This window comes from Salvelinus fontinalis, chromosome 8 (assembly GCF_029448725.1).
Source record: "Salvelinus fontinalis isolate EN_2023a chromosome 8, ASM2944872v1, whole genome shotgun sequence".
Classification (NCBI taxonomy): Eukaryota; Metazoa; Chordata; class Actinopteri; order Salmoniformes; family Salmonidae; genus Salvelinus; species Salvelinus fontinalis.
The window spans coordinates 14,524,606-14,548,735 of record NC_074672.1 but is presented as its reverse complement, the minus strand read 5'-3'; the positions used below and the strand labels follow the sequence as shown (position 1 = coordinate 14,548,735).

General features: G+C 41.3%; 1 protein-coding gene across 1 annotated transcript in view; it reads right to left on the bottom strand.

The window, feature by feature from the left end:
* The window catches only part of LOC129860655 (synaptotagmin-6-like), an 83,558-nt gene extending 60,135 nt beyond the window's left edge, over nucleotides 1-23,423 (bottom strand). Inside the window, exon 1 of the mRNA XM_055931273.1 lies at nucleotides 23,051-23,423. Within this exon, the coding sequence (XP_055787248.1) occupies nucleotides 23,051-23,207 (157 nt within the window). The 5' untranslated portion in view covers nucleotides 23,208-23,423. The remainder of the gene's footprint in view (nucleotides 1-23,050) is intronic.
* Between the last annotated feature and the right edge of the window lie 707 nt (nucleotides 23,424-24,130).

Here is a 24,130-nt window from a genome sequence, read left to right as displayed (position 1 = left end):
AGTTAGCATTTAGCAGTCAATTCTTCTAAACCGGATAAAGGACAACTTCTAAATGTTATCCAGTGAAAATAGCCAAATATATCAACAACTGACTTTAGTAACCACATTGTGGGCCTCTTATTATAAATCAATCGTGACTGATTTTTTTTGTTTTTTTTTCATTTTTTTAATTTAAATTTTATCCCCTTTTCTCCCCAATTTTCGTGGTATCCAATCGCTAGTAATTACTATATTGTCTCATCGCTACAACTCCCGTACGGGCTCGGGAGAGACGAAGGTTGAAAGCCATGCGTCCTCCGAAGCACAACCCAACCAAGCCGCACTGCTTCTTAACACAGCGCGCCTCCAACCCAGAAGCCAGCCGCACCAATGTGTCGGAGGAAACACCTTGCACCCGCAACCCTCGGTTAGCGCGCACTGCGCCCGGCCCGCCACAGGAGTCGCTGGAGCGCGATGAGACAAGGATATCCCTACCGGCCAAATCCTCCCTAACCCGGACGACGCTAAGCCAATTGTGCGTCGCCCCACGGACCTCCCGGTCGCGGCCGGCTGCGACAGAGCCTGGGCGCGAACCCAGAGACTCTGGTGGCGCAGCTAGCACTGCGATGCAGTGCTCTAGACCACTGCGCCACCCGGGAGGCCCTCCAATTGTGACTGATTTGACATATTTCCACTTGGTTAGATTAGAATTTGAATGTGCAACTATCCGGCGTCTTTCTTCTATTCCTCACTGTGTTCCATTGACTTCTTCACCACATTTATTGCAGTTTTCATATCCAGAAGTTCTTTATCTGGCAGGGTGCTTTCACTGCTGTGCTCCCATGATGACCCATCTTTCCCTCTATCTGCTCTGAATGCTAAGGACGTCTCTAGCACTGAAGCCACTGAGCAACCTCACTCTAACCCTATAGACCACACACCAGATTGCATGGACACCCTTTCTGTGTCGTATACACTGCGACAGATTCATAATCATGCATTGTCTGTTCGTTTTAGTCCCCTGTTGTTGTGATGAGCGTGATTTGTATTTCCGGCTGTTGACCTAAATTGGGAAGAGGAGGGCCACTTGAAACTGAATTCAATCAGCAATACCATTATAAGGGCAAATTACGAGGAAACACTGAACATCTCTGCTTCTAAACTGCTCTTCGTCTGGGGAAAAATGGTGTCGTTTTGGTATTACACGAACGGTTCACCCATTTTGAATGTTATATTGTTTTTGTGCATCTCTGAGTGATGTTCTATTGATTCCCTGAGTCATTTCATATTTTCACATGTATCTGAGTTATTGGAGTTCAAGCAGGCAGAAATCCGACCGGTATGACCTAGCACTGTGATAAAATCGCTCTCACTACACTGGAAGTTAATAGGAATGTGACTTTTAGATCACAAAAACGTCTATCATACTGTAAATCTATCCGATTTCAATACTGAGCGATGTCATAACTCGGGAGGATGTCTTCTCTCGAATGAGCCATTGATCACACTTTGTGATATTCCTACCTCGAAAAATTTGTAATTTAACTGAGGGTCTAGCACATTTTTCCTATTTGTCTGCCTCTTTAGTCCAGGGTGCATTACATGGTGCCATTACCAGAGATATCATAGAAAGGAGATAGGAATCCAATGAATGAAGGAACATATAACGCCCCACCCAGCAGAATGTCAGACAATCCTAGCTAGCTAGCCAGCCAGCCTACAGAGAGAGCATTGCATTGTGGATTTTGACTTTAGATGCAACTGATTTCCACAATGACTTTCCATGTTGCTACCAACGTTATTATAACGCCAAAATTTGTTCACAAAAAATATTGTTCTCATATGTGTTATTTATTACTGTACTGTGTTAACATTAACACATTTGGAGGCTTAACTGCATTAACAAACCAGGCACAAAACATAATAACAGTTAACAGAAAGCAGAAGTTTATTTTTCAGTTTGGTCCAACTTGGTTGTATGATAATGTCACGAGATGGATTGGTAGTTATGTGGATAAGTGGGTGGCAGGGCTGGTGTGATCAGACGCACCAGCAGCGAGTTAGCTAATCAGACAGGTAGCTGGGGATTGGCTGTAATTTCCTTTAAAAGCCCTGTGTTTTGTGTTTTTCCAGGCTGGGAGTTGAGTGGATAATGTCTCTTTTTGTGGATCAGTCCCATATGCAAGTGTCCATGTCTTGGGTGTTTGCTGTGATTGCACTGGGCCAGTGTCTGCGGGACGAGAAGTCTTCCTGGTGAATTCAAGTGAGAAAGTGGGTGGCTGCGCTGTTGACGAACTGGGCTGTGGAGTTGAGAGGTGATCCAAGAGCAGAGGACCGAGAGAGGCATTGGTACAGTGCAGATCTAGGAGCTTTAGCTCCACCAAGTAAGGGATGTGATTTGTCCTGTGTTCCCCTTACACTACTCTTCTCTCTCTGGGCTATCTTTTTCCACAGTACTGAAAGCCACTATTGATGGCACTAAAGCCACTATTGAAGCCACTATTGATTGAGGCGAGGCCATCGGTGACGTAGCCAAGCAGAGTCTCAGACCGTTTGAGTTCCAGGACAGGGAGCCGTGCGGATCTGGATATGACCATACAGACTTTTATTTTGTGGGGCCTCATTGGGCCCTAGAAATTGGGAGCCTATCCCCACTTTCTGATGACTGTTATTTATTTAATCCACTAACTGTTTAATTGTTACCTGATTAAATGATCATGTAACAATTAAATCATTAGGATTTAGGGCACCACGGAAGAAGTCGTTTAGAGTTACCATCTCCAGAATAAAACTAAGGTCTTTACCTATAACATCGATAAACAGTCATCTTATTAATCATTACCTCTTATCAAATACTCATTCTGAAAGCTCGTAACCTTGGATCTGCAAAAACCTCAGCCTTGCACATTATTTAGTACCACACCAATTGGTGTAATTATTTATTTATGAGCCAACTAAAATGAGAACAGGATAACATACACACATAATACATGAGAAGAAAGGTCCCTAGTAGACTGACAAAATATTGTGGCTATTCCCAAACTAATGAAAAGGGTTGGGGAAGAGAGAGAAAGGACACTTATCGTGGATACATTCCAGGACTGTTCTCACATTAATTGCAATTTCTCATTTGTGCCTTGTCACATTTGTGTACGGAACTTCACTATTTGAGCAGGAATTGCAATTCTGTTACTTAGAACCTTTTAGTTCCTCTACAGTGACACCATAGTCTGAATATTGATATTGGTCATTCCTATGTTGAAGTCTTTACATGTGTTCTATCACCGTTTTATTGCAGTTCTCACATTAACAATTCCAATTCCTGCTCAAATAGTGAAGTTCCGTACACAAATTTGACAAGGCACAAATGAGAAATGAAAAGAAACTGCAACTTAAAATCTTAAGTTGCACATGAACCTTGCACATGAACCGCTGCCTGTTTGGAATAAAATAATCATGAATGTATTTACATGTGAAATGCCTTCATTCGTCGTTTATCTCGGTCGGAACCAAGCCTTCTCGGAGAGTTGTGGATGTAAGGCTCTGATTGTCCATGAGGTCAATGTCCTTAGTTGTCTGTGGCTTCAATGACTTGTCATGTAGTCTGGGGCAGAATGAGTGGAACTGTTCCCTTCCACTCGTTCTGCTGTGTCAATGATAATCAGCTGTGTCAATGATTCCCATTGGTGATGAGCATAGTAGGATAGTCGTTTGGATAATATTTTCTTGGTATCTGACATCTCATCAGCTGTCCCAGTGATTGTCTGAGGCGAGCTTCTCGCCTCTTCCTCCTTGTGGTGTTATTCAGGATTCGGACCATGATAGACATGAGCTGCAGCTCTTCCTCTCTCTGGTCTAAAGGAAGGTGAGTTTATTTCTTCACCTCGTGTTGAGGTTCAGAGTTTCAACCATTTAAAACATGTAGTTCTTGCTTCACGTTTCCTGGTCTAATGTTAATTTTGTTACTAAGGCTTTTATGCACTGGCCAAAGGAGATGGCTCTGTCCCTCTGACACGTGTCTCTTCTGACCTCACTTTGGGCATGGCTACTTAATGTGCAAAGGATATGATTAGAAGTTCTCTCCTGACTCCTAAAATCACATTCCTATCTCAACAAAAACACTCTACATTTTTTTCACATTCTATGCAAAGCACATTGGATGAAAACTTGACAGATAAACGGGGTATCCTTTCCAAGTTACACTATTTAGTCCCTACAGTTTTTAATAACATCACAAAATAAAAACCTTTTATTACATTAGTTTTCTACATTTTCCCACATCGTTCCATTAGAGATATTGTTCCATTCACTTTATGGACGTTAGCGTTTTGGGCGGGCAGAAGTCTCTCTAGAGAAAGGCATTCCTTTGGTTGATACTAAAGAGCGAGAGAGTCTCCCTCTTTTAATTTACGACCGGTTGTGAACGGTCAACCATCCAGCAGTTCCCTCTCCCCTCTGTGGGAGAGAGGCCTGGTTACTGTCACCCCCTTTCTATATGTTGTCTGTCTTTTCCCCTTCCCTATTTTGTCCCATAGTAGTAGAGTCTGTTAGAGGGGTTAGCAGACTAGAGCAGGGCCAAGGGTGGGTCCCATGTGTGCTGGAGAACATTAAATCCTGTGTTGGGTGAAGTTAAAAGGGGCTCACACTAAACGGATATTAACATTAAAGGAGACAATTTTAAGCTTGATTTGAATATTTTTTTTGTCACGCATTATGTTTCACTTCATTTCCTGACTAATTCAATATGCTCCTGGGCTTTTGAGCGTTGCTAGAATATTCTCAACTTGAATCTGTTACAGGAACATCCGAGTACTAGAAACATTCTGAGAATCTAAAGTTGAACTCGTAAACTATTCAGTGCAGCAGTTAATTACTATCCTCTTCCGATGTATTTGTCATAATCTGAAGGGTTTGAGAGCATCATCAGTTTTCCATTTGTTTAGTCAACTAAAAACACTCAAATGATGGCGCTTAGCACCGTCCTCATCATGTTCTTAATTACACACCTCATTGCAGATTACCTTGTGGAGAAGACAATCATCTGCCTGAAAATGAATTGCCATTTGTGATATATTAACATGAAGGAATTTCCTACACTGAGCTCAGGTCATTATTGACAGCTCGTAATTGGTTTAACTGGTTTTTCATATTTTCTGGAGGCTGATAAAATGTGAAGTGCAATTCTGTGATTTTTACATTTATGTTTTGGACTGTTAAATATGCAAACAAAATTACTATAAATGGCATAGCCAATGAACGGGGTAACACATTTTCATAATTCCAGCATTTACGTAAAATGAGCCAAGATCAACACAGCTAAATGACAATCCAAGATCCGGACGTATGTAGCCAATACCATTACTTTATGCATTGTTACCCTAGTTACCTTTCCTTCAGTATGCCTCGCAAATCTCCTGTGGCCATGCAACCACAGTGTTTTGTAGGTAGAACATAAGTGACAAATTCATCATAGAGGCATAACTGTCTCTTTCCACGTGTTTGTCAGTGTCCCATGGAGAGGTTATCAGGAGTTTAACAAGCTAGAAGGTCATTCCATCAATTCCTGTCAGCTTGGGTAACATCACTTCATGCTGTAGCCGGTTGGCACAGAGCTCTAATACAATCAAGAAATGAAATGTCACAACAAACCTTAATTTGCCCCTCTGTTTTGTCTTTGTGCAAGTGAGACAAACATATTGTCATTAGCTTTAACGTAACACCACCCCTTCAAATGCTCTGGCTCACTCATAAACAGAAACGTGCTTCTTTGCACGCACAAACACACACACACACACACTTTTTTGGAGTAACATTTCCTCAGGGGACAGTTAATGGGACTATAAGGGAAAACACAGAATTGGAACCAGGAAATTAAAGGGCCAATGGCAACAGATGCAGAAGGTGTGCTGAGTAACCCAGTTTCTATGAACTTGCCCTACAACAAAGTAATGAGCACGAACATTACATATCTTGAGTAAGAGTAATATACGTGTATATATATTGCATAGAATTTGTAAGTATTTATCAAACATGCTAAAAAAATTAAAGTATGCTTAATCTACTTTTCAGTTCCACTCCGTAATGTTAGATGATAACACATGATGCGCTCTACTGCAAAGCTTAAACAATAGACAACACTGACCATCCAGCAACATGTAATACATTATACCTGTCACGTTTCTGACCTTATTTACTTTGTTTTGTCTTTATTTTGTTGGTCAGGGCGTGAGTTGGGTGGGTATTATCTATGTTGTCTGTTTCTATGTGGGGTTTTCTAGTTTGGCCTGATATGGTTCTCAATCAGAGGCAGCTGTCATTCATTTTCTCTGATTGGGAACCATATTTAGGTAGCCTGTTTTCACTGCTGGTTTGTGGGTGTTTGTTTCCTGTGTCAGTGTTTGTGCCACACGGGACTGGTTTCGGTTAGATTCTCTTTGTTATTTTGTATTGTGTCATGTTCAGTTGTTTCTATTAAAACATGGACACTTACCACGCTGCGTTTTGGTCCGATCCCTGCTACACCTCCTCTTCAGACTAAGAGGAGGAAATTTGCCGTTACAATACCCTTGGCTTGCCCCTGAAAAAGCTGTGATATTTTGTAACTAATGACGTTTTTCACGCATACAACGTATTCATCCAATTAGCGAATAAGGTGTTGACAATGTTAACCTCCTCTTCATTATACTGCCATACAACTGTATTACCCTCAGGGCTCTAATGTAGTGCATGTAAATAACAGCTCTCTTACTTCCCTCTGCCCACAGCCATAACACCATACCACCTCACTGCAAGCAAAACCAAAGTAAGAAGAATGGGCTACATTTGGCTATAGCATCCTCAAGATTCACCAAAATACTAAGAAGAGGCTAGATTTGGCGAAGGCATCTACTCTACTAAGTCTCACAAATGTTGCCTAGTCCAAGATCAAATCCAAGTTGATTGGATACATCAACATTAAGACAATCAAGTGTCTAATGTCGCACATCGATGTGGTTGATGAAGTGGGGGCCCACGTCTGGTTGTAAGTGTTTCTACATCAACTCAGTGAGCATTGAAGGAGTCTTACCCCCAGAGGGTTAGCTGGAGCTATAGCTTTCAGCATGACAGGCTGCATAGAGCAGTCCTGATGATGGGGAAACAGAATAGAATAACTGTTGGTGTCCCAAATGGGACCCCATTCCCTATATAGTGCACTATTTGGGAACTGGTCAGTGTTTTATAAAGTAAATAGGGTGGCATTTGAGATGCAAACTCTGTCTGCTTGGAGCCAAATCAACAATCCCAACCTCTCTCTGTGGGGTTGTCGGCAGCATAGGCGGTGACTAATCTACATCTCTGGGTAAATGAGTTGGGCTCAAAGCACTGATGTGAGTTGTAAATGAGAAAATTGAGGAGATAATGCAATTCTTCTAGTTGAGATACAGACATGCATGTATTTCTATACAGGTCATAATTCTTAAAATCAAATGAATCTATTTGTCACATACAGTTTACAGCAGGTATAAAAGGTGCAGTGAAATGCTTTTGTGCTAGCTCCCTCAACAGTGCAGTAATTCAGTCAATAACAATAAACGGAGTCAGGTCAAAAAAATAACAAGTAATAGAAGTAATAAGAGACAGTATGGATAGAAATAATGGACTGTATTTACATTGTATTCACAAATATAAAGTAGGTAGTGACTTGGTCACGCATTGGAATAAATAATATACTGTCTAATAGGGCAGCAGTGTTGGCTGTGAGCGTATGTGTGTATGTTTGCGTGTGTGTGTGTTTGAGTGCACATCTGTTTGTGTATAGGTTTGTGTGTAAGGGTTGGATGTGTGGGTAGTCATTGCAAATAATCTCTAAGGTGCAGGGTGACAGCTGGGATTAGCTGTTCAGCAGTCTGATGGCTTGGTGGTACTAGCTGTCTCGGAGCCTGTTGGTCCGAGACCTGATGCTCTGATACCGCTTGCCAGATGGTAACAGAGTGAGCAGTCTGTGGCTCAGGTGACTGGAGTGCTTAACGATTTGGAGTAGATGTCCTGGAGGGCAGGGAGCTCCCTCCTAGTGATGTATTGGGCCATGCGCACACATGTATGAGGGCGGTGCAGCTGCTGTACCAGACAGTGATGCAGCCGCTCAAGATGCTCTCGATAGTGCAGCTGTAGAATTTCTTGATGACCCGAGGGCCCATGACGAATTTCTCCAGCTGCCTGAGGTTGTAGAGGCACTGTGGCACCTTCTTCTCCATGGTGGTGTGATTGGACCATGTCAGGTCATCTGTCAAGGAACTTGAAGCTTTTGACCCTCTCCTCTGCAGCCCTGTCGATAACAATAAGGACGTGCTCCCCCTGTAGTCCACTATCATCTCCTTAGTTTTGCTGACGTTGACAGTGGCTATTCTCTTGGAACAACTCCGTCAGGGCTCTAACCTCCTGTAGGCTGTCTCGTCGCCGATCAGGTCCGTCATGTCATAGGCAAACTTAATGAAGGCGTCCTTCCTAACTCAGTTGCCGGAAAGGAAGAACACCGCTCATGGATTTCACCATGAGGCCAACGCTGACTTTAAAACAGTTACAGAGTTTAATGGCAGAGTTTAATAGCTGTGATCGGAGAAAACTGAGGCTGGATCAACAACATTGTAGTTACACCACAATACTAACCTAACAAGGAAAGCTGTTTAGAATACAAATATTCCAAATATTCTTGTTCGCAGTAAGGCACTAAAGTAAAACTGCTAAAAATGTGGAAAAGAAATGAACTTTATGTCCTGAATGAAAAGCATTATGTTTGGGGCAAATCCAACACAACACGTCGCTGAGTACCACTCTTCATATTTTCAAGCATGGTGGTGGCTGCATCGTGTTATGGGTATGCATGTCATCAACAAGGACTAGGGATAAAAATAAATGGAATAGAGCTAAGCACAGACAAAATCACCTGGACAATAACATAAAACAAGGCCAAATATATAGTGGAGTTGCTTAACAAGACAACATTGACTGTTCCTGAGCAGCCTGGTTACAGTTTTGACTTACAGTTGAAGTCAGGAGTTTACATACACTTAGGTTGGAGTCACTATTTCTTCAACCACTCCACAAATGTATTGTTAACAAACTATTGTTTTGGCAAGTCGGTTAGGACATCTACTTCGTGCATGACACAAGTAATTTATCCGACAACTGTTTATAGACAGATTATTTCACTTATAATTCACTATCACAATTCCAGTGTGTAGATTTGAGAATTCAGGCTGTAACACAACAAAATGTGGAATAAGTCAAGGGATATAATACTTTCTGAAAGTGTAACAGCATTGCTTCCGTCTCTCTCCTCGCCTCGAACCAGGGACCCTCTGCACACATCAACAACTGCCTCCCAAGGAGCATCGTTACCCATCGCTCCACAAAAGCTGTGTCCCTTGCAGAGCAAGGGAAACAACTACTTCAAGGTCTGAGTGAGTGACATCACCGATTGAAACACTATTAGCACGCACCCCGCTAACCATTTCACTCACCCTTTTGACCTCCTCCTTTTCCGCAGCAACCAGTGATCCGGGTCAACAGCATCAATGTAAGTGTTCCTTCCGTCCCGCTCCTCGCTCCTACCTGGTCTCAAACCAGGGACCCTCTGCACACATCGACAACAGTAACCCTCGAAGCACCGTTATCCATCGCTCCACAAAAGCCGCGGCGAAACAACTACTTCAAGGTCTCAGAGTGAGTGATGTCACCGTTTGAGACGATATTAGCGCACACCCCTCTAACTAGCTAGCCATTTCATACCGGTTACAAAGGCACTGAAAATGCGTTGGTCCACGCTCTCAGTTTTGTGCTGATGTTGCTAGTTACCCAAGGTTTCTGGTTGGGATATGTGTGAATAGTCATTGTTGGGACATCCCCTGTGCATTTCCTGATGAAACCTGTGACTGAGTCTGTATACACATTGACATTATTGTCAATTATTTCCCAGTCCATGTGATCAAAGGTGTTTTGTAGCATAAGTTCTCATTGGTCAGACCAGTGTTGAACAGATCTTACCAGGTGTACTTCCTGCTTGAATGTTAGAAGTAAGATGGAGGCATAGTCTGATTTGATGGAGGGCTTTGTATCTGTTTTGTATGTATCTTTCAAATCTTGGAAAGTTCTCAAATCATTATATGATATCGGCAAGGGTACAGATTCCACATTTGGACCATCGGGGGAATTAAAAGGCCGCCCTCTGGATAGCAAAGCATTATTGAGAAATATTGGAGTATGGGCATGCCATTTTGATTCCAAGTTACATTGTTTAAAAAAAAATGTACCTTGCCATATTCATTTTGAAACCGCACTATGAATTTTATCCCAATAGCCATGGGAAGTATTGAACAACAGAAATTCAGCTGTGGCAATATATTAATTTTGACTATAGATATTCTGCCTGTTAAAGCAACTGGGATATTATTCCATCTAACGAGACCGGATTGAATTGATTTGAGCTTTCTGTTAAAGGTTTTGCCAATGGTTTTATCTAAAGAAGGAAATATATCTAATCCCAAGTATTTAAAATGGGGAAACGATTGGGATTCCATAAGTAGAGATGGAATCCTTCATCAGGGTCTTGAGGCAGTAAAGCTGATTTGGTTAGATCCATTTTATAACTTGAGACGAATTTGAATTGATTCATAAACTTCGGAAGCGATTGAGATACATTGTCTAGATTTACTAAAATATAGTCTGCATATAATGAGGTGAAGTGATCAATAAATTAAGGAAATTAGTGTTACTGCCTTGGGTGCCATGGATAATAAAAATAGCAAAGGAAAAATTGGATTGCATTGTCTGTTGCTTCTAGTGATTCTGAACAGAACGGAGCAGTCATTGCCTGTTAGAACTATGGCTGAAGGATTGGCATATATCATTTTAATCAAATTATTGAAATTGGAGCCAATTCCCATATGTTCTAAAACAGGCCAGAGATGTTGTATGTCCAATCTTTATAAAACTTTTTCTGCATCAAGAGATAATACAGCCCAATGAACTGTTGTTTCTGATGAAGCATTTAAGATATGCAACAGGAAGGGCTCCCGTGATTTAAAGGAAAGTTGAAATTCTGGTAAGCAGGGTTGGGTAGGTTGCTTTCTAGATGTAATCCGCGACAGTCCAAAGTTGCAGTAACGTAATTTTTGGATCACCCAAACTCAGTAATGTAATCTGATTACATTCAGTTAATTTTAAATTACTTTCCCCTTATCAGGCATTAGAAGACCAATTACCAATTAAACGACAGCTATTGTAGGATAAATTAATGTTAAAGTTTACATAGCTGGCCATATATGGATGTTATATTTTACTTTATGGGTTGGTTATGTAGGCTTCTTCTAACCCATTGCTTTCTACTACATATAATGATATGATTAAATTATATCTTTACATTAAAAACCAATGTCTATCAGAATCTGTCATTCCAATAAATGTTATACCTTGATCTTCAAGAATAGGACTTGGAAATATGGAAGTATAGATTAGCCAATTTGTTTACCTTAGCATAACTTCAAAACGAAGGATTTATTAGTCAGCCATACTCTGTTTCTGATTTTGTTGTCATGGAGGACTGATTGGGCTCATTGATTCAAGTTGGGGGAAAAATGCTGCGCTCATGGAATGGCATGCTTTGAGCACTACTGAAAATTGCTATTTACAGTACCAGTCAAAAGTTTGGACACGCCTACTCATTCCAGGTTTTTATTTATTTTTACAATGTTCTACATTCTGGATTAATAGTGAAGACATCAAAACTTTGAAATAACACATATGGAATCATGTTGTAACCAGAAGTGTTCAACAAATCCAAATATATAATTTATATTTAAGATTCTAAGTAGCCACCCTTTGACTTGACAGCTTTGCACACTCTTGACATTCTCTCAACCAGCCCCGTGTTGAGGATCAGCGTGGCGGATGTGTTGTTGCCTACCCTTACCACCTTGGGGCGGCCCATCAAGAATTCCAGGATCCAGTTGCAAAGGGAGATTTTTAGTCCCATGGTCCTTAGCTTAGTGATGAGCTTTGAGGGCACTGTGGTGTTGAACACTGAGCTGTAGTCAATGAATAGCATTCTCACATAGGTGTTCCTTTTGTCCAGGTGTGAAAGAGCAGTGTGGAGTGCAATAGAGATAGCATCGTCTGTGGATCTGTTGGGGCGGTATGCAAATTATAGTGGGTCTAGGATTTCTGGGATAATGGTGTTGATGTGAGCCATGACCAGCCTTTCAAAGCACTCCATGGCTACAGACATGAGTGTTACGGGTCGGTAGTCATTTAGGCAAGTTACCTTAGTGTTCTTGGGCACAGGGACTATGGTGGTCTGCTTTTAACAAGACAGAGGTTGAAAATATAATGTCAGTGAAGATGCTTGCCAGTTGGTCAGCGCATGCTCCCGAGTACACGTTCTGGTAATCCGTCTGGCCCTGCAGCCTTGTGAATGTTGACCTGTTTAAAGGTCTTACTCACATCGGCTGCAGAGAGCGTGATCACGCAGTCATCCAGAACAGCTGATGCTTTCATGCATGTTTCAGTGTTACTTGCCTCGAAGCGAGCATAGAAGTAATTTAGCTTGTCTGGTAGGCTCCTGTCACTGGACAGCTCTCGTCCGTGCTTCCTTTTGTAGTCTGTAATAGTTTGCAAGCCCTGCCACATCCGTCGGAGCCGGTCTAGTACGATTTGATCTTAGTCATGTATTGATACTTTGCCTGTTTGATGGTTCGTCAGAGGGCATAGCGGGATTTCTTATAAACTTCCGAGTTAGAATCCCGCTCCTTGAAAGTGGCAGCTCTACCCTTTAGCTCAGTGTGGATGTTGCCTGTAATCCATGGCTTCTGGTTGGGGTATGTAAGTACAGTCACTTTGGGGACGACGTCGTCAACGCTCTTATGAAGTCAGTGACTGATGTGGTCTACTCAATGACCTCGGAAGAATCCCGGAACATATTCCAGTTTGTGCTGGGGTTTAAGCAGTATCCCTCTAGGCTGTGTAAAGTCCTATTTATCAGGAAGGGAGCAAGTAGTAGAGGTCAATGGTTCACTGTATCATGCAAAACCAATGAGTTGTGGCGTTCCACAGGGGAGCGTGCTTGGGCCTCTGCTGTTATATAAACGATATGAAAGATGCTTGTTATTGCCGTCTTTTTCTTTATGCGGATGACTCTACACTTCTGGTGTCTCACAAAAGTAAAACTATGTTGGAGAGCATACTTAGCACAGAGCTTACTAACATTAGAAAATGGCTTGGAGATAATAAGCTATCTCTGCATTTAGGGACAACTGAAGCAATTGTTTTGGGATCCAGAACTAAATTGTGTAGGTCGTCTGAAATCAGAGTGGAGTTAGGAGGTGAGGTGCTGACTACTAAAACCTCTGTTAGCTACTTGGGATGTATCCTTGATGGAAGCTTTGGAGGTGTGAGCATGGCCAATGGTGCTAGGGAGGGTTAATGCCAGGACTACGTTTTTGTCTAGAAAGTCCAAGCTGCTTGATAAGGACTCCATGGAAGTGCTAGCTACTGCCCTCATTCAATGCCATTTTGACTATGCGAGTACTTCCTGGTTTGGGGGCTTATCTAAACTTATGTACAGGAGTATTTATGGTCCTGCGCCCAGATATCTAAGTGATTACTTTCCTCGTCTTAGGGATGCACACAATCACAACACCAGATCAGGTGTTGCTGATGTGTGTATATACAGGTTCAGGAGTAATGCTGGGAAAGGTACTTTCTTGTATACTGGAGCCTCAGAATGGAATGAGTTGCCTCTGCCTATGAAAACATTGTCCTCTCTGGACAGCTTTAAAAATAAAGTAAAAATATGTTTGTCTTTTGTGCCCATATAAATAACCCCTATGATGTAACTGGAATGATGAGATAGATGTTCTTCTTCAATGTTTTACTGTGTTTGATCTTGTCTAGCAATCCTGTCTCAAGAGGACCACAATGGAAATGAGTCCCAAACTTTATTGTGTGTTATCCTCAATGATTTTATTCATGTGCATGCATGGCTTTGTGTGCTTGTTTTTTTAAATGGTCTAATAAACTAAACTAAACTAAAAAAACAAAACGACACTACATGTTGTAGCTGGGACCCTTTGGATGACAAATCAGAGGAAGATTTTCAAAAACGTAAGTGAATATTTAATCGCTATTTGTGAATTTATGAAACCTGTGCCGGTGGAAAAATATTTTGATGTGGGGCGCCGTCCTCAAACAATCGCATGGCATGGTTTCACTGTAAAGCCTACTGTAAATCGGACAGTGCAGTTAGATTAACAAGAATTTAAGCTTTCAACCGATAGAAGACACTTGTATGTACCTAAATGTTTAATATCCATTTTTATGATTATTTATTAGAATTGTGTGCCCTCCAGTTTCACCAGAAGTTGTCCCTCTAGCGGGACGCCTAGCCTTAAGAAGTTTTTTAAGAAAACTAGCGCTAACACAGTGCTCCATGCGAAGTTCATCGTCGTCATTGCAATCCACCCGTGATGTTGTCACCGATCAGACTCTGTATTTGTCGGAAGATCTACCACAGCAGTGCTAATGTCATAATAATGAGACATGGGCATCAATTACTATGTTGTCTCACACAGTGAAATGGACTGCTTTCCAAAGGTTTTTTTTGTGTTTGTGTACTCACTGTGAAATGTTGTCTCTGTAAAACACAGAGTCAGTGTGAGTGTGTGAATATAAATGATTGAAGGGTAGTTCCTCTGGGGTGTTCTACAGTAATCTCCACAGTTTGATGTTCTTGTCTTGTTGTTTTGGATTTCACCTGCAATGCGTCATCCGTTCCTGTCTTGCCAATAGATGACTGAGGAGCGACCAGACCATCATAAATAAATGATCTGGGTTACGTCCCAAATTGCACCCTATTCCCTATATATTGCACTACTTTTGACCAGAACTCTATGGGTCCTGGTCAAAAGTAGTGCACTACATAGGGAATAGGGTGTCATTTGGGATGCATGCCGAGTGATGCCAATCTCCTCTGCCATGCACCAGCCAAGTCCTGGGTACAGTTTTTTTTCAATCACTTTGGCACACATTTCAGATGTAAGTGATATATTTTCAAAACTCTAAGTACAAAAGTCTAAACTGATAACATTTGTTATGCCCCCATCTTAGGTTCAGAACCTTTGATTGTGCATTCATCAGTTTTCTGTGAAATACCATGAACATTTAATTTAGTCACCAATACAACAGCTAATGATAGGTTCACAGTTAAATGACTAAACAAACATTTAATCCAAAAGCAAAAAATACAATATACACATTTCAAAACTGTTCTTTTTGAAGTGCTGAATACAAAGAATAGTCTATGGTAAACAAATTTTCATACAGTACTTTCCACAGTTGTGTCAACTTTGCTGGATGTCCTTTGCGTGGTGGACCATTCTTGAAACTGTTGAGAGTGGAAAAACTCAGCAACGTTGCAATCTTTGACACAAACCCCTACGCCTGGCCTGTCACCTACTACCATACCCCGTTCAAAGGCACTTAAATTCTTGCCCTTTCACCATCTGAATGACACACATACACATTTTAATGAATTGATAGTTAAATGTATTGTTAACAAATCATAAAGTACTGTGAATATTGCATTTTGAAAAGCAGATACTTGTATCCAAATTGAAAGAGTGATTTGGTGCAGTGAACAAGTGACTGTGAATTTGTTTGTTGTACAGTCAATTGAAAATGTGCTTAGAGTTTTGACACGAGCCATTTTGATGATCTGTTTAGATTTTTGAGCTTAGAGTTGTGAAAATGTACCACATACTTGTAAAAATGGCACAAGTGATAAAGGTAATACAATCTATCAATAACAGAGGTGTGTGAGATACTGTATGATGTGATCACATCAGCCTTGTCAAGCCCACCCACCTGAAGCCGTGCCTAGTAATGAGACCTGCATATGTAATAAGCCTGACCCACTGTGCACAGACGTCAGTTCAACGTCGTGTTTTGATTTACATTTGGTTGACTTGTCAAATAACGTGAATGCAACGTGAAATCAGTCAAACATTTCGTGTGTGTGTGTATGCGAGGCTCCACAAGTGAATGGGAAAATCTCGCTACTAGTCTCATTGACCAATGCGCCACAGCTTGAGTGACACACTTTCTAGTCTGTATCATTCTGCATCATTTCTAGCCTGTATCATCAACTGAATAAATGTCAGTTCAGGAAGTTGTCAACTGGGAAATCTAATGTTATCTCAGTAGTATCTGTCTGAGATGGTTTTCAGTTCTCTCATTCATCTTATTAAACAGCGTTGTCTTCTTTTTCATAAGAAGCAGCAGGTGTGTTCCTCTATATGACCATTTTCATAGGAATACAACCAAACTCAATTTCAACAAATTATCCTCATCAATACCATACACGAAGATCAATATTCTAAAGCAATATCAAGACCCTGTTCTGTAAGGAATGCACATAGGAGAAATTTTGAAAGGATTAGAAATCTAACAGCATTTGAATAAATGAGGAAAGACAAACATTAAAACCTACACGAGAACCACAGTGGTCTCTGGGAAATTCCCCTGCCTGTACATTACCACTGCTGCTGTGCGTCTGCCGTCTGACAGTTGAAGATATATGAATGTTTGTTTTCAAAGCCATAGTTCTTTAGCTTTGTCAAAAGAAGAAAATGACTTCAATCACCACCATGAAAAGCAGCAGAAAAATGCATTAGCTTTTTCATACCCTCCTATCTCTCCAAAGGCAGCAGCAAAAAGGTAAACACAACACAATAAGGATATTTTAAAATACATTCCCTGGGAGTGACAAATAACAATAATGACTTGAATCAAGACCTCCCATTGGCATTTTCCTTTCACTGAACAGCTTCAATCCTCATGTCACTGTCAAACATTTTTAAGACATTGGAACTATAAAGAGTTTCTGCACGACAATGATGGCTCTAGAGCACAGGTGTCAAACTCATTCCACGGGGGGCCGAGTGTCTGCGGGTTTTCGCTCCTCCCTTGTACTTGATTGATGAATTAACATCACTAATTAGTTAGGAACTCCCCACACCTGGTTGTCTAGGGCTTTATTGAAAGGAAAAACCAAAAACCTGCAGACACTAGGCCCTCCGTGGAATGAGTTTGACACCCCTGCTCTAGAGGGTACATGTCACTACATTTCTGATTAAATCTTCTGCCACTACAAATTATCCTCAAAGCATGTTCTAGAAGGTGAGGAGGATAGCCTCTAACACTAAGTGGATGTCTTATATAAACCCATTCAAGCCATCTCTCTCAAGGTATACCATTCAATGTATGTACAGTGCCTTCAGAATGTCACGCCCTGACCTTTTTTATGACGCTATTTGGTTTGGTCAGGGTGTGATTTGGGGTGGGCATTCTATGTTTTGTTTTCTATGATTTTGTGGTTCTATGTTTTGGCCGGGTATGGTTCTCAATCAGGGACAGCTGTCTATCGTTGTCTCTGATTGGGAACCATACTTAGGTAGCCCTTTTCCCTCCTTTGGTTGTGGGTAGTTAACTTTGTTTGTGGCACTAATGCCCTGTAAGCTTCACAATTGTTTTTCGTTTGTTTTGTTGGCGACATTTTGAAATAAAAAGGAAAATGTACGCTTACCACGCTGCACCTTGGTCTTCCTTTAACGACGGCCGTGACATAGAGTATTCACGCCCCTTGACTTTTTCAAATGTTGTGTTACAAAGTGGGATTAAAATGTATTTGTCATTTTTTTTATCAACAATCCACAGAAAATACTCTAATGTCAAGCTGTTTTAGGTTAATGTCCTGCTGAAAAGAGAATTTGTCTCCCAGTGTCTGTTGGAAAGCAGACTGAACCGGGTGTTCCTTTAGGGCTTTGCCTGTGCTGATCCCTATTCCATTTATTTTTATCCTAAAGAAAACTCCAAGTCCTTGCTGATGACAAGCATACCCATAACATGATGAAGCCACCACCATGTTTGAAAATATGAAGTGGTACTCAGTGATGTGTTGTATTTGCCCCAAACATAATGATTTTTATTCAAGAGTTTTTCTTGCAGTTTTATTTTAGTCCCTTTTGCAAACAGGATGCATGTTTAGGAATATGTTATTCTGTACAGGCTTCCTTCTTTTCACTCTGTCATTTAGGTTAATATTATAGATGAACTACAATATTGTCAATCCATCCTCAGTTTTCTCATATTACAGCCATTAAACTCTGTAACTGTTGAAAGTCACCATTGGCCTCATGGTGAAAGCCCTGAGCGGTTTCCTTCCTCTCTGGCAACTGAAGGATGCCTGTATCTTTGTAGGGACTGGGTGTATTGACACACCATCCAAAATGTAATTAATAATAACTTCACCATGTTCAAAGGGTTATTCAGTGTCTGCTTTTTTAAATTTGTACCCATCTATCAATAGGTGCCTTTCTTTTGCGAGGCATTAGAAAACCTCCCTGGTCTTGAATTGGTTGAATCTGTGTTTGAAATTCACTGCTCGCCTGAGGGACCTTACAATTATCTGTAAGTGTGAGGTACAGAGATGAGGTAGTCTTTCATAAATCATGTTAAAGACTATTATTGCACACAGACTGAGTTCATGCAACTTATTATGTGGCTTGTTAAGCACATTTTTACTCTTGAACTTATTTAGGCTTGTCATAAAAAAGGGGTTGAATAAGTACTGACTCAACACATTTCAGCTTTTTATTTGTAATTCATTTGTAAAAATTTCTAAACCATAATTCCACTTTGACATTATAGTGTATCGTGTCGGCCAGTGACACAAAATCTCTATTTGTCTATTTGTCAACAACAGTTGTTGCGCAATCTCTAATATTAAGGAAGTCTCGAAGTTCTGCTTGCCTGAGTTAGAATACCTCATGATAAGCTGTAGACGACATTATTTATCAAGAGTTTATCTATATTTTTCGTAGCTGTATATTTATCACCACAAACTGATGCAAACAAGAATATGCTCACCCAGTTGTGGCGCTTCTAGCAGGGAAACTTAAATCTGTTTTACCTCATTTCTACCAGCTTGTCTCCTGTGCAATTAGAGGCGAAACAACTCTGTCACCTCTACTCTCCCTCGCCCTCCATTTGGAAAATCTGACCATAACTCCATTCTCTTAATTCATGCGTACAAGCAAAAACACAAACAAGAGGTACCAATGATGCGCTCAATATGGAAGAAGTCCGATGATGCGTTCGCTAAGCTACAGGACTGTTGCATTAGCACAGCTTGCAATATGTTCCGGCATTCATCCGATGTCATTGAGGAGTTTACCACATCAGTCACCGGCTTCATTAATAAGTGCATCGACGTCGCAGTGCCCACAGTGACCGTAAATTCATATCCTAACCAGAAGCCATGGATTACAGGTAACATTTGCACTGAGCTAAAGGCTAGAGCTGCCACTTTCAAGGGGTGGGACACAAATCCAGACACGCCCTCTGACAAACCATAAAACAGGCAAAGCGCCAATACATGACTAAGATCGAATCCTACTACACCAGCTCTGACGCTCGTCGGACGTGGCAGGGCTTGCAAACTATCACGGATTACAAAGGGAAACCCAGCCACGGGCTGGCCAGTGACACGAGCCTACCAGGTAAGCTAAATGCCTTCTATGCTTGCTTTGAGGCAAGCAACACTGAACCATGCATGAGAGCATCAGCTGTTCCGGACGATTGTGTGATCACGCTCTCCATAGCCGATGTGAGTAACACCATTAAACAGGTTAACATTCACAAGGCCGCAGGGCCAGAGATTACCAGGACGCGTACTCAGAGCATGAACTGACCAGCTAGCAAGTATCTTCAATTGCATTTTCAACTTCTCCCTGACCCAGTCTAAAATACCCACATTTTTCAAGCAGACAACCATAGTCCACATGCTCAAGAACTCACATCTGTTGCCATGAAATGCTTGGAAAGGCTGGTCATGGCTCACATCAACACCATCATCCCAGAAAAACTGGACCCACTCCAAATCGCATACCGAGATTTGTTTAAATGACGTTTTCAATATAGACAAGAAAAATGCAATAATTGGTGTGTTATTAGTTTAAGCACACTGTGACTTAGATGAAGATCAGATCAAATTGATTACCAATTTATGCAGAAATCCAGGTAATTCCAAAGGGTTCACCTACTTTTCCTTGCGACCTTAAGCATTTCACAGTAAAGTCTACAGTTGCTGTATTCGGCGCATGTGACAAATACATTTGATTTGATATATAGCCTCTCATACAAAGTGGATGTCTTATAATAAACCGTTCTAAGTCGCCTCTCCTTTGGTATGTGAATACACAGTAAACAGTATCCTACAGTTGCCCAACACAGTCCCAGGTAGCAAGTGCCAGGCTTTCGCCTGATCTGAGTTCTGTCTATATCTCCCCTCTACATCTCTCCCACACAATAAGAAAGACAAACGCCTTCAGTTTAGCCTTCATGTGGCAGAAGAGATTGGCAGTGATGAGTGAATAACATGCAATGGCATTTACTGCCCCCATAGCTTAGTGGCGGACGCCCATGGCACGGTGAAGTATGTTCGATTCCCTCGCTGAGGATAATGCGGAGTGACACAGGATTTTGTCAGGAATGGTGTGACGCATACCCCCGGGGGACTCATCTTAGCAGAAACATAGCTGAATTACATTTGTTGTGTACCTGCCTACAGTCCAAATTATTTGGCTGGCTCTTCAATCATGTCTTATACTGTAGCTCTATGTTTCACTGATGTATTGATCTATGCATAAGCATTTACAAAACCATTTAAATGTTAACATTGTATTCCATTCATATAGACATATCCGTACTGCATATATCAAGATCTTTTATAATCATGAATACAAAATAATGGTCAAATATATGAATACTAAATCAGTACACTTGCTATATGAACTGTCATATAAATGGCCATGTTGTTCTATAAATCTCTGGAATAGATTGCAATATATGGGCCTACAGGTTATGTCATCAAAAGCTAATATTTGCACACTTATGTTAATTGTATGAGCAGAACTCGTCCTAGCCATTTCAATACCCAATAATATGCAGATGACTGTAATGTAGGATGAGTAATCTTTTTCATTATGATAGGCCCTCAGATAAATGATAAATGTCAACGGAAAAAATAGACAGTGTGCACATGATATAATTAATGATTGGGATGACTCCTATAACGGATCACAGTGGGACATTTGATAACTTTTGAAATTACCTCTCATACATTGCGTTAACTTTGTTGCAGTAAATGTACTAATAGCATTGAGCGAGATTCTTCACTAAAGTAAAGTGTGTCTAGATTCTCATGAGTCCTTTTATTACATCTTTCCATCCAAGCATCCAATATTGTCAGTGGTGGAAAAAGTACTCAATTGTCATACTTGAGTAAAATTAAATATATCTTAATAGAAAATTACTCAAGTAAAAGTGAGTCACCAGTAAAATTCTACTTGAGTAAAATTCTACAAGTATTTGGTTTTAAATATACTTAGGTATCAAAAGTATATGTAATCACTAAAATATACTTAAGCATCAAAAGTATAAGTCAAAATAGATTTTCTTATTTTATTACTTTTACCCGTTTTTCTCCCCAATTTCATGGTATCCAATTGGTAGTTACAGTCTTGTCTCATCGCTGCAACTCCCATACGGATTCGGGAGAAGCAAAGGTCGATAACCATGTGTCCTCCGAAACACAACCCAACCCAATCAAGCCGCACTGCTTCATGGCACAATGCCCGCTTAACCCGGAAGCCAGCCACACCAATGTGTCTGAGGAAACACTATACACCTGGCGATCGTGTGAGCGTGCATGCGCCCGGCCCACCACAGGAGTCGCTAGAGCGCAATGGGACAAAGACATCCCTGCCGGCCAAACCCTCCCCTAACCCAGATGACGCTGGGCCAATTGTGTGCCAACCCATGGGTCTCTCTGTGATGGTCAGCTGCGACAGAGCCTGGACTCAAACTAGGATCTCTAGTGGCACAGCTAGCAACTGCGATGCAGTGCCTTCGACCACTGCGCCACTCAGGAGGCCTTAAATAATTTCTTATTACTTATATTAAGCCAACCAGAAGGCACCATTCTCTTGTTTTTTAAATTCATGGATAGCCTGGGGTACACTCCAACACTCAGACATAATTTACAAATAAAGCATTTGTGTTTAGTGAGTCCGCCAGATCAGAGGCAGTAGAGATGACAAGGGATGTTTTCTTGATAAGCGTTTAAATTGGACCATTTTCCTGTGCCGTTAAGCATTCAAAATGTAACGAGTACTTTTAGGTGTAAGGGAAATTGTATGGAGTAAAAAATATATTATTTTCTTTAGGAATATAAAAGTTGTCGAAAATATGAATAGTAAAGTAATGCACAGATATAAAAAAATACCTACTTAAGTAGTACTTTAAAGTATTTTTACTTAAGTACTTTACACCACTGAATATTATTAATTTCAGCGGCAGGGAGTTGTGGGTGCACAACTGTTATAATGCTAATATTAAGGTTGAGTGATCAGGACAGCATCAGCTAAAGGCTTAGTCATTAGTCAGCTAAAGGCTGATTTGTTAGTGTTATAGGAGCTCTGTTCACCCAGACAAACTAAAAAGTCAGTCTGAGTTTATTTTTGTATACTTATGGTTGCCCTGCCCTGCGGTCACACAAACTCCTTAGATGGGTCCAAGGCACAGCCTGACCCCTACCCAAGCAACCATCGACTGGGTAAAAAAGTTAAATAAGTAAAACCGAATGAGAGCACGAACGTGTGCACGTGCATGTGTGATTTCTTTCTTCAAAAAAATACATCAGTTCTGGAAACTTGCATCTACATATAAAATGTAATTAAATCGAAGTCCCAATCATACTGTACTGTATATACAAGTTGTTACCTCAAGAAAGGCACATTCAGCGCTAATGTCACAAATATGAGCTCACTGTTTCAGAAACAAAAAGTAGTGACAGCAGGGAAAACCAATTACAGTCACCAACTCACACAGTGCAGAAACATAGTGCCTGGAATATTCTGGAATATAGACACTATAATAGAACATGCGTAATGTTCTATTAATATGTTCTAAATGTTCTTACCTGGTTCCTTGTAGTCCGAGTTCTGGTTGGACAACAGAAACAAGAAGTCCTGGCAGGTGTCCTGGTCCAATAACTGGTGGTTCTGGAGGCAGAGGTCAACAATCAGGGTCACAGCTTTCTGACAGAACATGTCATGCTCCTCTCCGTCAGGACTCATGCTCCCAGCTGCATCCTCTGTCTCTCAGCACTGTATCTCAGCAACGTGATCATCTAAGGAGACTCACGCCACGTAACGCATGCAGTACTGCACCCAGGCAAACGGACACACAGCCGCCCGGCATAGACAGAAGATAAACGAGACTTGTCTCTGTCCGTACGGCTGATTCTTGTTGTTCTGTCTTGTATGATTCTTGTTGTTCTGTCGTGTGTGTGTGTGTGTGTGTGTGTGTGTGTGTGTGTGTGTGTGTGTGTGTGTGTGTGTGTGTGTGTGTGTGTGTGTGTGTGTGTGTGTGTGTGTGTGTGTGTGTGTGTGTGTGGAGGTTAGTGTGTATGTGCATGTCTAAATGTGAGTGTATGTCTGATCTTGGCCAAGTTTGTGTGTATGTGTATTATGTGTGTGTATATGTATGAGTGTATGCCCACATGTGGCTTACGGTTGGGGACAGTGTGTGTGTACGAGTGTGTAAGCTAAGGCTTAATTTATCATTTATGCCCCCAGGTATTCTAGGGACAGAATAATTGCATCACATTTATTCTGAAGCTCTGGCAAATGGAACGCAACAGATGAGTTCACTCGGCAACAATTTAATATGAACTGTGCATCCTCGTTCCCCCGTTCTCCCATCCCTCCCTCAGTCTAACCCCCTTCAAAAGAACCGCAACAGATGAGTTTACCCGGCAACACCTTCATATGGATACTAAAGACCTCTTCCTCTTGTTCCCCCCACACCATGCCACTACCTCTGTCTCTGTCTGTGTGTGTAGTAATGAAAAGCCTCTCATTAGGACCAGTGGGCTGCTTGTTTTTCTCAGGTCGGCTCATCCCTCCGCTCCGGGTCTCCCCTCTGGTTTCACTCCCCTCCGGTATTGCTCTCTCCCTGGGCTAAGATAAATCCCCTGTGTCTGGCACCGCTCACTGCT